A 14,824-nucleotide genomic window follows, 5' to 3' on the forward strand; every position below is an offset into this window, starting at 1 on the left:
GTTTCATTATATAGCGCGAACACAAATGGATGTTATACGTATTGGTGAGTTAAATACACGAAAGTAATTAGTAATTATCACACTAAGGACTAATGGATACAAATAGTTAAAAAAATATTTATTATTATTGATTTATTTGTAATTCGTTGGTCAGTAAACGATTAAACCAGATAGCGTGACATGTGTCTGTTCATAAAGACTATACGAGTTTAGCTGATCCACCAGGTGTGCACGTTAGAGGAACAGGTGCAGGCTAGTGTCCACCTTATAGGATGGTATAAGCAAGTGAAAGCAAGGTCGCACTCCTCTCAAACGTCTACTCTTTAACGCCTTGCCTACAGTCATCTTAGGCCTGATTTATTATGCTACCTCAATGCCAGCTGATACAGCTCGCCGTACCCGAGAACCTGCTTCCTTGTTCCGTGTCATAATGATTGTTATCTTCTTTCGTGCTCTTATAATATTATATATTATACTATAATATTATTAATATATTATATTATCTTTTTATAATATTACATCTTTTGCCTCTGTAATGAATCATGTCTCTATCGACGAAGCAATGTGAAAAGAAATCAACCGCTTTCAAATGCCAATTTTTCCCAATCGAAATAGAAAATAATAAATTATTGTAAATTTTTACTTCTTCGCCTTACCCTTGTGTTATTTATTTATAGTAAGTGTAATGACACTGAAATCAAGTTGTTTCTGTTAGAATTTTCCATGCATAATTTTCTCGTCTAATTCATGTTGTATTGAAATGGTTAATGATCTACCGGACTTTTATTTAGTTATATTTTACGCATGGGCTCATGTTCTGTTCAACTTGGACATCAATTGCTCGGCAATAGTTAATTTCCTTAGATACTCTTGCACTTCGCATTGCAAATCCTTTAAACTGATTCGCTGTTTTCGGCATAGATCATCAATTCGCCTTAAGATCCAATCATGAAAAAGCGAAGGCTATCCCCGAATTAAGCTCTTCGTGATGGTATGAACTGGTGCCGCTGTCAGGTATGAAGCTATGTTTATGATGTGTGCAAAAACTCAAAGCCGTGAAAGTTTGCCTGATCTCACTTCTGCCATCATCATTTGGCCATATATACTTGCGCTTCTTGAGGCTAGGGCGCTACATTACTTAATGCGACGTCATGCCGAGCGAGGACTGCGCTACTGTTGGGTGCATGTCCCTATGTCAAGATGAATTTTCTTGCCAGTCTCATACCTCAGTTTTGTAAGTATATTCCTGTTGATAGCGTTTCCCTAAGCTTCCCATTGCTTTATTGTGTATTTACAACGTGTGAAAGGATTTTTGCGGCTTATTTGTTACAAGTTGTGTTGCGTATCAATTAACTGGGATTCACGTGGCGTGCCCTACTTGATGGAAAATTTGTCTACCGACACGGTGGTTTAACTGTTCAACTTTAACATTTATGTAGACTTCTAACATGAGATGATTCTCAGTTTTCATGGGCCTCACTTCGAGAATGCCGTGGATTGCATCGAAATTTGTCTCTCCATATTTCAAGGTAACTTGAATCTGATGATTGTTGTCGATTAATCCTTCTTGTTTAGTAAAATGGTAGTTTCGATTTCTTCAATAGCTCATCTCGAATCGGTTTCTACTGATCTCGAGCAAGATTGATCTAGATTTTCGTATCTGATTGAATTTTTTTTTATTTGTCTTATTAAATTCAACAACAAATTGCGTCCAGCGATTGTTGCTGCGCGCTGCTGAACTCTTGCGTATACATGACCTATACGGATGATTTGTCGAACTTCTACGCCACATTGCTATGTTTTTTACTGGAATCGCTAAATAAGCGCTCGTTGCAAGATTTGTTCAGCATTAATTTTTCCCCGTTAGCTTTTATTTTATTTGGCTGAGGAATTTAATATAGATGTTTATTTAATACGTATGAGGCTTAATCTGGAATTATTTCTTTCAGCGTGAAGATATATCAGTGTTACGTCTGTTCTATATACACCATGTAGTTATACCGATTGTGCTTTCGTATTTACGTATCAAAGATCAAGAAAGTGGAAAGGAGAATCATAGAATAAAAATGATCTTTGGAGGCTTTTTATCATCGGAACAAAGGCCTCGACGTGGACTGTAAATTATCTATAGCATTAGGATAGGACGAGATTTACAATTATTATATTCGATGCTCCTCGTCGGATTGAGGCGATACGTTTTTCCGCCGATGCAGCTTTGCGTGCAACTTTTCTCTCGCAGTAGCGGTCGTTAACTGCCACTTATACGGAGCATCACTTCTTTAAATTGTTAAATTCTCGACGGCCTCGCATAGCTCGCGCGCTTTGCGAGATAGCTTCGGTTCACGGACGCCCTACGGCCAGCCTGTGACCCTTGCCTTGTCAAGTCTGCCCTTGCCTAAAATGTTTTCCTTTTTTTCTTCTAAATTTACACCTAGAATTCTGTTCATCATTTTCAAACTACGCTGCTTTACTGTTTGGAATGGCAATGCAGACTAATTAAATTTCATTTAGATAGTTCGTAATTATTCTGTTATTCAAACTGAAAAAATATTGTTGATTATGCATCGTTGGTGACTTTTGAATAGTCTAACCTTGACTTGAACGGCAGGCACTGCATGTGTAATCGTGTGATAAATACATAGCGATTAAAGATTCATTGATCCGAACTCTTGGTCTGTTAAGCTCACTACGATACTTGTCTCTATTATTTTTTCCAGTATATCCTTGAAGATATCAAGATCGTATATATTGTTTTCTGTTGCTCGCGAACTCCATACAAATTAAGCCCGCAATTAATCATAGACATAATCGATCATAAAATGCATAAATTTTCGCATATCAACATGATTAATGGTGGAGTAAAAGGTACGCGTAAAGCCAGGATTTCTGTGGTCATCGCAACCGATCATTTGTGCTTCAGTGATGAGTGAAGTCGGCTGCGTGAGGTCAAAAATTCTCTGGCGTCCGTCAGCTACGCCGCGGTAACGAGCTGCCGTTGAATCGTTACTCGCGACCGTTACGCAGACGGAATTTTTAGACGTTATGCTTCTTCAATTACTGCTCTCCAGGTGCTTACTCCGACGATAACTTGTTTTGCGTTTTCTAGTTATCAGATATACGATGACTAGATAATGCAACTGTCACCAAGGACTAACGAAATATCATTTTTACATCGAATCCATTATAATACTGTTGTATAAAGTGCACTGCAATAATTAACCTCAATATCTTTCAAAGTACCTGGTATTTCAAGTTTAAAAATGCGCGACCGTAAAGACACTGCGTACGTGTGTTGCGAGTTTTCACAGTCTTCTTTGCCGGGGAGAAATTTTAAATGATCTTGACGACAGGTCGGCCTCGTGCGGCATTTACAACAATCTGATCGACGATCCACATTTGCTTGCTCTGTGCTTCACTGTTATAACACACTGATTTTTATTCTTTTTTTGTTTTTAATTTTTCAATTTGATTAATTCTTTGTAATCCATCACATCCGTATAACTCTTATTCGTTTACTTGTTGCTCATAAAATCATCTTAATATATTATCGTTGAATAACACAGCCTCGCATCGTTTAAGAGAACGTACCAAACAAGAGACAATGTACTCGTCAAACATTCAATGATAATTTTTCACTTCTTGTTGCCATAAATTGTGTCGTTTAATTTTATTTAGTGTATTTTGTCTGAATTCGTGATCGGCTCAGACGTTTCAAATAAACTAAACATTTCAAGAACTAGACGTTTAGTGAATTTCCACGAGTGTTGAAAAATTCGATGCCAGCCAGTGTTCAATGATTCTTCTGCTTCTCTAAAATAAATATTTAATGGTGATGGTTCGTTTAAGGTTTAAGCAATCGCTTCATCTCTCAACCGTTACTTGGCATTGTTATACACCTGTGTTTCTTTATCACGTCTTTCTCTAGTTTTGTTCATTCAAGATTGTAATTTTTAAAGTCCGATTCGAGCTGGAAATTCCAAAGCGTGACCTCTTACGGCGAGCGCCTCTGAGTCGCGCTCAGTGCTGATTTTTTTGCGTGCTTTTCTGCCTTTCTTGTTGCAGAAGATTTGTTTATATTTTTTGATGGATATGAACTGTTCTTTCTTGTTATCAATTTTGTGCGTATCGTTGTTACGCCTTGGCTTCAACTGTGCTATCTTATAATTCTCGCGGCCATGTTGGCATGAGCTTGTTTGTGCATTTATTCATCGGATATGACATCTATCCGGCTGGTGACATTTTCTTTTCCGTATGACCGTATTATTTTTTAAGCTTTCTGGGAAAGCGAGATAGTAAATATTTTTTGTTACATTCTCTCGCATCATGTTTATTTACGATTCTCAAATTTTGTCAGTTGATATTCCAGAAGCCATTCAACCCCTACTGCCTTCACATGTCTTTGAAACCTCAATAATGACTCGTCTCTATGAACAATGAGTATGATTGCTGTTGTAGCCTTCTTCCGAGTTAGTCGTATATTAGTTGCTTCGTTTTCACCTACACTAAGTAGCTCAGCTTATATTTCCTCGCAAGCTTCCATGAGTTCCTCAATTGCATGTGGCGACCACTGACAGGACGTCGGTTGTGCCCATGCATTTCTGCAGACCTTATATGAGGTCTCTTTTGTCTTTTCCTTAACCGCCTTTACATTATTTATTCAAACTTGCCTTTGAACCGCCGGAGATTTAGATATGTCGCGACTATTGTGGATATACTAATTTTACTGATATATTAAAGTATTGAAGTCAACGCATTTGGTCGCTGGAAGCTAGTAGACTTCATGGCATAAATCACCATCAACCTTGTTTTTATTCAAGAAATCCCGTTTTGCCTTGCAAAAATATAGATTGAAACTACACCATCTTCTAAGAGCGAATTGAATTATATCATTCTCCCATATCTGGCGAAACAATCTGCCCAACTCGTTCGCTAATCGAGTTGGTGTGTTTACTGAACTATCGGCCAAGTCACTTCAGCACACAGTCGCAGCGTACGGCATGCAGGCGTACGGCTGTACAAGCGGACGATGTATGCTCACAATTAACCATCTTTTTTATTGCTGGTGTCGTTGTGATGTTCGCAGCTGCCGTGTTGTCATTTCTTGTGCTGAACATCACGACTCTTGTCCAACCCCTGACATTTCTTGTGTTTTGGTCATTCATGTGATATATCTATATTCTGCTAAGATTGCGCATTCAATTGAGTCACCATTTTCTTCATTTTTTTTTCAAGGACAAACTCAATCCATTCATTGTATTGGTTTTGTCCGGCATTTTCAACTACACAAAAGTATGAATAGATTTGCTAGCGAATTTCGGCGAAAGGGGACCGTGTTTCTTACGTTGTTTTTGACTTTAATATAAAACAAGGTAGTGTATTACCTTATTACCTAAGGTAGTTTTATTCGGGGTGGTTTGGTTTCATTGTAATGCAGACGATGTTCAGTCGTTAAGAAGCAAATCCCGAAATCCCCTTCAGAATGCGGTTCGCAAGAACTTGAAGGTGGTTGATTGGTTACTCGCTGGAAGAACAGGTGACAAATGCGTTATGTAGAAATAAAGTTATGCCGGCCAGTCTCAGGATCAGATTAAACATAAATGTATGATTAAAATAGGAAGAACAGTTGAAGTTTTTGATGCTTTTGAAATAGAGATAAAGTGATGAAGACTTATGGCCAAGGTTTGAACAGTAATTGCACTTTTTAAATCTGCATGAAAATGTGTTTTTAAAGAAAACATTTTTTGGATATTCCCTGAAAAAAAAAACGCCTAAACATCACTCATACCGCATACTATACTGCCGATGACACAGCTGATTTGTTGCATTGAGTGTCAGAAGCTTAAGTTGTCGTAGACTTGATGAAGTTCATCTCGATTAGTTATAATTGGTCTTTAAAATGACTGAGAAGCTTCCTCAGGCAGTGTCTTGATGGCCTTTCAGTTTTTGCCTCTTGCTTAGCGCCTTCGATGTCGGTCAGCCGACACTACTTACGTAGTTTTAGTCATAGTTGAACAGAATTTTTACTCCTACTGTACTATGCTAATTTAATAAATCTAATGGCCTTACTTTATTTTCCGATAATGCCGATAAATTTTTGATTTGTCGTCAATAATTTAAAAAATAATTGCATTGTTACATTTTCTTTTGAACAAGTGGACAATTTTGTTACAAACATATTTTTATTAAACAACTCTAAGCTGTTTTTGTTCCATAGTGCTCCGCCTTTTAGTCCACTATTTTTTCTGACTCGCCTGGCTCCTCGTGTCCAGGAATTTCCTTGCATTTATTCTCTCGTTCTGCATCCAATTATTCTTCTTGACCGGCTAATTTTCCTGGAATCTATTTTCTTAGAATGCCTTTGTAAACCAACATCAAGTGTCAAGCACCAGCTGCTAACTGTTAATGTTACATCAAATCAGCGTTTAGAGCTGTTGAAAATTATGAAATTTGAGATTGTCTCGATAATTTGCTTACCGCTTTGTGAAAATTTATTTGATTCAGGAAGTAAGTTAATGTTTAAAAAAATAAAGGGATTCTCGTTTCTCAGTTCAGCTCCATTGTCGGTTAGACCATCCTAAAAAGTAAATTTTAAGTTAATTAACTGATTGTATTTATTTTCTAAAATTGTCGAACTGACGATGGAACTGGACTCCGAAAAGTTAATCCTTTAATATTTTCAAACAAAAGCTAAGCTTAACTGCCGCACAAAGTAAGATTCTAAATAGTATTGGTGGAGCCGTTTAGTGCCTATAATAATGGACACTTACATATTCAACCAGCTGTGCTTTGTCTTGTTTCTGCTATTATAGCGGAATAATGAGAAAACATTAGAATGATAGCTAAGTAGACCAAATTTAAAACTGATACTCCATTTTTATGTACAGGAAATTTACTTTTCACTGAGCGCCTAACGTTGAAATAACGTTTATTAAACGTTGTTTCAACGATAACAACTCGCAATTAATGTTGTTTCAAACGTCATTTGCTATGAGGGTATTCACTGTGGAGTCATCTTTGCTCTCTGTTCTCATCACCCTCTTAAGTACCTTCCGAAAGTCGTACTCCTGAACTGCCTGCCTCATGGGTTACTTCTTTCATTAATAGGACGCCTCGGGTCTGGACCAGGGCTTTCCTTATAAGGACTCTCAGACATGCAGACGTGTTCTGCAGATTGTGTCGATACCACAGGCCGTATTTTTGCTCATCGTCTCGTGGCTTTTTATCGCATACCGCGTAGAGTATTGCACTTACAATCGCTGCTAATCGACCGAAAGCTATGCTAAGCCTTCGACATTGGCGCTTTTCTATGTCGAGTCGCTAACTTAAGCTTTGGCATTGAATTTGAACCAGCGTAAGGTAGAAAAATTAGTGTAATTCTACAAGAGGGCATTTTTCCGTATCTTTATTTTTGTATAAGGCTATTGTATTAATTATACAATTCAATTGCCGTAAATATGCTTCTTAGCCAAACAAATCGATTCAAAATTTGTCGGGGCAGATTTTATCTATATGATGACGAAAATTTCCTTGCTGCATCTATAATTGGTTCATCCTGCTGAACTGGAGAGCTCATGGACCTGGTCATGCGCATGACTCACACGTCTGTGTATTTCAGTGACGCACGCGTACGGAGTTCAAACGATTTACTGGCAAATATGGCCCTCGATGTTTGCTTAGATTTCCTTCTGTGGTCTTTGCGGCTTTCTCTGTGTGTAACTTGAAGGTCTTGTCGTAAATGCTGGGCCCGCGCGCTTATGTGTCTCTCCGCTGATTTTGGACTTATTATAGGCAAAGGTCTCAAACGTGTATGAGCCTAATTCTCCTGCTACGTAACGTATCTTACTTTAATATAAATGTGGTTATTGGCTCTACGCCGTTTTAATTACTCAAATTTGAAACTTGTTGAATGAACATACAATAAATATTTCCAATATTTGCGTGGAATTCAGTTTTTATTCCAAATTAATGGTTGAATTGCAACGTACGAAACATTAGCTTTTTCCATAATTCGACGGCATTTTACGCAATTTAATTGTAGACATTTTCGAGCCGATTGAAAATTTCTACTTCTACCTTCAGATGTTGTTTATCAATATTTTGCGTCGTCCATTTTTTGTAACCTTCGTCCGCATCCTTTCCAATAACATCATCCCTACAAGTGAACAAAAGCTTCGTGTATTCTTATCTCGTGAACTAATGGTTTAGAGCCCTAAAACAGATAGCACATATGCTTACCGAAGCTCGCTGTGCCAAGGCTGCATTTTAAGCTAAGAAGCAACCGATCGCAACTTGAAATTGCTGTTCACGATGTTCATTTATTTATTGTGTGACAACAAAATTTTTCAGCGAGTCTTATATTTCCGCACTCTTAGAGCAATGGTAAGAAGTTAAAACCATCTGGCATTTATCTCGGTTGTAATGCTTGAGTTGCTGTCAAGCTCGAGTTGTTTTATTAGCGTCAATCTTCATCATAATCAGGATTCAGAACGTCGCGCGTCCCAAAAGAGGCCAGGACTGCATGCAGTGCATGCTTTCTATTTGCCGCAACTTCTAACCTACTTCTCGCATCCTGCGCTCATGCCCGACAACCCTGCCCGTACTGCGTCCGTGTTTCGAGTTCGGGCCAGACAAATGGCAATATTTTCTCAACATAAATGACAAATATAGTATTACTCCCAGCCCAAACTTTATGAACGTTTGATTTATATCTGCACCTTTCCTTAATAGGGAATACTTGCGTAAGTCATCACAAATTTCTTCATGAAGTCTTGGTCATCAATAAGGTATGGCCTCGCAGTTAGAGCGATCTTGCGCGATCGATATAGTGAAAAATTTTCTCAACTGAAAAATTTCGAAATTTATCTCCCAATTTATCTCCTTATCCTCGCAGTTTTTGTCATATTCTCCAAGCTCTGCACATGGATTTGTGTGAAATTTTCAGTAAAGCATTAGAATATCAATATTTATAATTTTTCGAAAGTTCAATGATAGACGACGTTAATGAATTGAAATAAAAAATCGACTGAATCATAATTCGAAATCCCTTCTACCTACTGCTGAACGCGAGTTTCTTTTTAAGATGCTAACTTGCAAATCCGTGAAATGCATGCCTCATTAATGCATATTCACGTTCGTTACGGCTGCATTCCATGTGCGAATGCGTTGTTTCGCCTTTTTCCTGTTTTTTTTACGTGTGTTTGGTTTCGCTGGCTTCGCCTTGCTTGCCGCCGCAACTTTCTAACTCGCCCCGCGATGGCTCGCGTCTCCGATGAACTTCGCGATCACCTTATCTGCCTTCTGCTCAGCCTGTCGCGAGAAAATAAATGATTTGATGACATTATTTCATTGAAATAACACTGGATGCTTGAATAAATTTACATTTAAATACGTAAACCGTAATACATTACACTAATATGGAGTGTAAATTGCGATACTTTTGGTATTAATGGCAGAGAAGAGAAGAACTTTGATGATCTTCTTGGAAATGTTTGCAACTTATTTGCATTTACTTAAAATTTTTCTCATAATAATCTCAATGAATTGACTCGTTTTTTAAATATTTAAATTATATAATACTCATTTTTTACACCATTTTAACTTCAATAATAATGATCAGCCGAGTAAACTTTTGACGCCATTTCGATGATTTGATTCCTTCCATGTTGTATTTGTATTTTGTTACCAAATAAAACAAATAATTATAATATTTATTCTCCGGTCATAATACCACCAATAGCATATCTCCAACTCCTTATTTCTCGATCGTATTTCAATTTATTCTGTGATAACCTGCAAACATATACGAATCGTATGCATTTTTTTAACTACCATGCTATGGTTATTTATTTGTGAATAAGTTCCATGGCTGGCATTAATTTCACTATTCGTTGCTGTTGTTCAGATCTCTGACATCATGGTGGGCCAGAAGGAGAACGTTACGGCCAAAGAAGCTCTGCTGCGCTGGGCTCGTCGTACCACGCACAAGTACCCTGGCGTGAACATCAACAACTTCACCACCTCGTGGAGGGACGGCCTCGCCATGGTTGCCATCATTCACCGCAACAGGTGAGTTATCCTTCGATTTTTTTTTGTTCGAAGGTATTTTCTCCAACACCCGTTATTCGTCCTAATTTCTTGAAGTGAGTTATACGTATTTGCGTAAATGTCTTGTGTATGTGGTAACACAATTTAGGTAACTCTTTTATATGCTCCTAACTTGTCCCAAGATTATGACCAGAACATTATTCGGTGACCAGGACTGTACGTGAAGTTCATGTCAATTGATCTCCAATAATAATATTATAAAAAAGCTTTTCTGAATGCTCAACTACACTTCATGGTTCTAAACAATCAAAGATACTTTCTTGGAATCTCAATTCTTGTAGTCTTGAGAAGCAACCACTTTTGGTAGTGTCATTCCTATTGCATTTGAATTATTATTGCGATTTTAATAAACAAGAGCGCTTACTTCAAGGGCGAGAATGATTCACCTACTCTCATTTTGCCTCGTCTGAGTTACTTATGTCTTTTTAACTTTAATTGATATGTGCACATAGTTTTGGGACGCAAAATCTAGTTGTTAAATTAGTGAATCAAAAGTTTAATTTGGAAATTAAAACACGAACCGAATTATTGCGTTTTCTAAAACATTAGATATTATATTAATGAAGGTTGACATAGAATGTGTTTCAATCATGCCAATAATTTTCAAATATGTTTCTAGAAAGTTGTTATGAATTTTTGCTGCTGTAGTTTGAACGCTAATTTGATTTGCTTCTTCGCTGGTCGAAAACTCCTAGGAATATTGGCTTCTGACTTCTTGATTTTTTTCGCTATTTCGTAAATGCTCGTTTTATTTATTATAAAGAATTTTGGAAACTTAAGAATTCAAATTAACTAAACAACCAAATTTTTTTAATTATTTCTAACCGTCTCTTTCGACAAAATAAGTATTTTTATTAGTTTTGTCTAATATTTACAGGCTTTCTAGTAGACGATTTTCTTTTGAATTGAACGATTTGATGTCACTACCTGCCAGCCATATTTTATTTGCTGAAATGAATCCTGTATTTTCTGCCATATTTTCTTACGGTCTTCTTCCATCTCCACTTTCCTCCCTGCTGAATTGCCAGTGAACTAATAAACATGAGAGCTGCGGGAGCCCCGCCTCAGTAAGTCCAACCCTGCAGTCAACATCGTTTCCATGTGACTTTATGTCGAATCTTTTCCGTCTTATCCGACATGAAAAATGTTTGTCAATCAGCCCCCGTGAAACGTGCATTTTGTTATCTGGTTGTCCATAATTAACGTACCTTAGTTCATCACAATTTGTTCAAGGCCTTGGAATCTTCTCGTCTACTTGATTTTTCATCGCTTTCGTAAATCAATTGCATGTTGACTAAATTTTATTTTTGTCTATGTCCTCAATGTTACGATTTAATGTATGGATCTTTATTATACGTATCAGTGTAATATCTTCGAATCACGTAAAATTCATGTCTGGACAATGGTCATTATAATTCACAATAATTAACGACTGAGAAGAAATTCCCAATAGAATAAACTACCCTGTGCTGTACTCCAATTATCACAGCGCTACTACATTCGAATTATTCCTGGTGACCTCACTTGGTAAACCAACTGTGCAAGAATTGTCTATGGGAGATAATCTCACGTGTACCGATGTTGTCATATTTTTGACATAGTCGTGAACAGCTCAGTGTTGCCCAACCCCTGGAAATTTTGTTCCCCCGAGCAGGTGCAGTTTTAGTGGTCCGCGTGCGCATGGTAATTTATTTAGGTTACGTGTTACTGCTGCCACACCTAAATCTACCTTTATATTTTTTGAAATTTTAAATAAGTTCGATCTAAACTAAACGTTCGCGAATACAGTCCGCATGCCTATATAGGAAAATAATAACCAAATGGAGACAAATTTTATTGAATGATACCATAGTGGACAAAGCACGTATTCTCTAAAAATATTAATATTCCATACTCCTTACTGGATTACTGGACTTGCGCAGAAATAACCTGATAGATTTGCTAGTCGAGGTTGACAGTAACCTGGCATTTACCCTAATAATCATTATATTAATTTAATGATTTTTAGGGAAAACCTAGGCGACACAAATTTCTTGGTAGTCCATGTTATTTTTTTCTAAACTATACAGTAATGACAGCAATATCGATAAGAAGTAACTAGATGAATATTCTGGCGGCAGTTTCACTCCTTTTTAAATACCGATGATTTATCAAAAAAAATTGAATGCTATCCATCGTCCGGTCTGCAAAGTACGCTCATTGTTAGGGGCTTGGGACTGCATCATTGAATAAAAAAATCCAGAAAAATGTTGGGTTCTTCGGATGAACCGCGGAATTCTTCCGGAATAATATTTTTGTTCGTTTTATGCGCACATCCTCCCAGCTGTTTCACCATGCATGAAAAAGAAAATTTTACCTATCTAGCAATTTTAAGCTTAATTTAAGGCTAGTTCTGAACTAAGTTTGTCTTAGGCTTACTATTTAAATCGCATGTAGTGTATAGTTATCTGCATCTGTGCTGCCGTATCTTAAATAGCCTCTAAAAATGGCGCAATATAAATGACGCTAATTTTGTGCCAACGCATCCAGGCTAAGCTGGAAGTAAAGTAATTTTCTGTTTATCTTTGATGTTTCTGTTTGTCTTTGATGTCCTTCCATGCCTGCCTGAAGTTTTGAGGCGCGTTTGTTGCATCAGCAAATTAGTATCATAAATTTATAAATTCTGCATAAATTGCACATTAGACGACATGATGAAGGTAATTACGAATGTTCAAGGTACCGAAAATTATAATTCAAACCTACTAAGTTGCTTCTTGATTGGATCTTCTGTTGTCTTTTACTGAGAATCTCCAATATCTTATAATTTATTCAAGGAAATTCTGTGCCCTAGAAGGATTTTCGCCTGGGATGTCTTTTCGATGTTATGTTGTCCGTGAATCTTGTGTTTTGTAGTTTTGTTCTCGGCATCAATTCTCGTGTTTATATGTTCACTTCTCTGTAAGGTTTACTGTGCTTTTATCTCAATTCCGTAGTTCCTTGCCATTTTTAAGGTTCATTTTGTCCGCTATTTACTTTAATTTTTGAAGGTACCTAGTGTTAAATAATTACTTCTATAACGCAAATGCTCGGGTGAAATTATCAATAAGCCTATTAAATACCTGTTAATAATCATAATGCAATGAAGCAAGAAGTTTATACTATTGATATGAATGAACAGACCCGACCTTGTGGACTGGCGAGCTCTGCGCAACCGCAGTCCCCGCGAGCGCCTGGAAGTCGCCTTCAGCGTCATGGACAAGGAGTACGCGGTGACACGACTGCTCGACCCTGAAGGTGAGTAAAGTTTATTCACAATAAGTGTGGCAAATAACGAAAGTTTGGCTGTTCTGAAATAATTTAAAATAATTTTTGAAATTAATACGCGGTAAACTGACTTCTCTGTATTGAAAGTGAGTGGCACCATTACTCACAATAATTGTGGCAAATGACTAAAATTTGGCTGTTCTGAAATAATTCAAAATAATTTTAGAATTATTGCGCGGTATACTGACTTTTCGATCTTGAAAGTGAGTAATACGCAATTATATAAGATTTTTTTATAATTATCTGGCAAGATACAAGGAAATTAGGCCATTAAATATTGAAATCCTAAAATATTTAAACTATGTTAGCTTGGTGTGAAGAGTTAATTTGAAGTTGTTATCAAAATATTGGGAGTATGTGAAACAGTTATTGCTTCAAATTTAGGCTCAAATAAAAACAAAATCAAAGAAATCGCCGTGTGTATAACCTGTGAAAATTTAAGAGTCGATATGAGATTTAATGTCGAATGTTGATTATTGCAATTTTTTAGAGACTTTTTAACGTCGTTAAATGTTAATTTTTCAAATTATTACAATTCATGTATACAATAAAAATTAATTTGTGATTTGAGTGAATTACAAAAATTTTTTGAAGAATTTGAAAAATTGAAGCTCAATTCATCAAATATAAATGTCATTTGAAGGGAGTTTCTGATGCATTTTTTCAAATTTTTTTACATCTGTTATGATATTTCAAACCTCGAAGCTACAATCATAAATGTTAATCACGTGTGCGAATGACCACTCATTGGCAACATTCATCTCACTCGACCCAATTTAGGCGAGTGACCTGCCGCTGAACGCGTCTTACTGCTGCCTAACGCCATGCTTGATATTTATTGCCTTCGTTCCTATAAACCCTCAATGAATTCAAGTGAGAGTTTGTCTCGTAAAATCCAGTGACGCTTCCTCATGCAGCTCTAGGAACGGCGTTCATTACAACTTATTTGGGCACGTCTATCTCTGGCTGTCGCTGTCAAGGGCGCCGGCTACTGTCCACCAGATGCTTTTACTCAATGAAATCTGCTGGTCTCTTTCTATGGACGGGGCATAAACTTGCCTGATTTTAGTATAGGCTTTATTAGAGCGATGGATGTCACTTATTCATGTTGTTGAAACCCATTGTCGACTTTTTCTTGATGAAGGCTACTATTGCGCTAGTAGTTTTTGTGTGCATGTTTTGTGCACACAAAACCACTAGCTACTATTGTGCTAGTGGTTTTGTGTGCAATTCGTCAACATGCATGCCTTAATAAAATTCGGGGACCGCATAGGCTTCGGCCAAATAGTCACTACACTCGGCACAAAGTTAGTGTGGGCCTCATAGGCCATCCGATCGAATTCAGTTTCTGGTCAGAATCTCCTTTTCAACTTTATAGTCGCCTGAGAGTATGACAAGGGTTGGCCGAGCCGAGTCA

At 37.2% G+C, this 14,824-nt stretch overlaps 1 protein-coding gene across 1 annotated transcript in view; it reads left to right on the forward strand.

Annotated features, from left to right (window-relative positions):
• Window positions 1–14,824, forward strand: part of LOC108669508 (dystonin) — a 195,401-nt gene that overhangs the window by 72,475 nt on the left and 108,102 nt on the right. The window contains exons 5-6 of the mRNA XM_047883232.1: window positions 9,902–10,065; window positions 13,262–13,377. Coding sequence (XP_047739188.1) covers window positions 9,902–10,065; window positions 13,262–13,377 — 280 coding nt within the window. The remainder of the gene's footprint in view (window positions 1–9,901; window positions 10,066–13,261; window positions 13,378–14,824) is intronic.

Source organism: Hyalella azteca, unplaced genomic scaffold, assembly GCF_000764305.2.
Source record: "Hyalella azteca isolate HAZT.00-mixed unplaced genomic scaffold, Hazt_2.0.2 contig12328, whole genome shotgun sequence".
In the NCBI taxonomy this organism is placed as follows: domain Eukaryota; kingdom Metazoa; phylum Arthropoda; class Malacostraca; order Amphipoda; family Hyalellidae; genus Hyalella; species Hyalella azteca.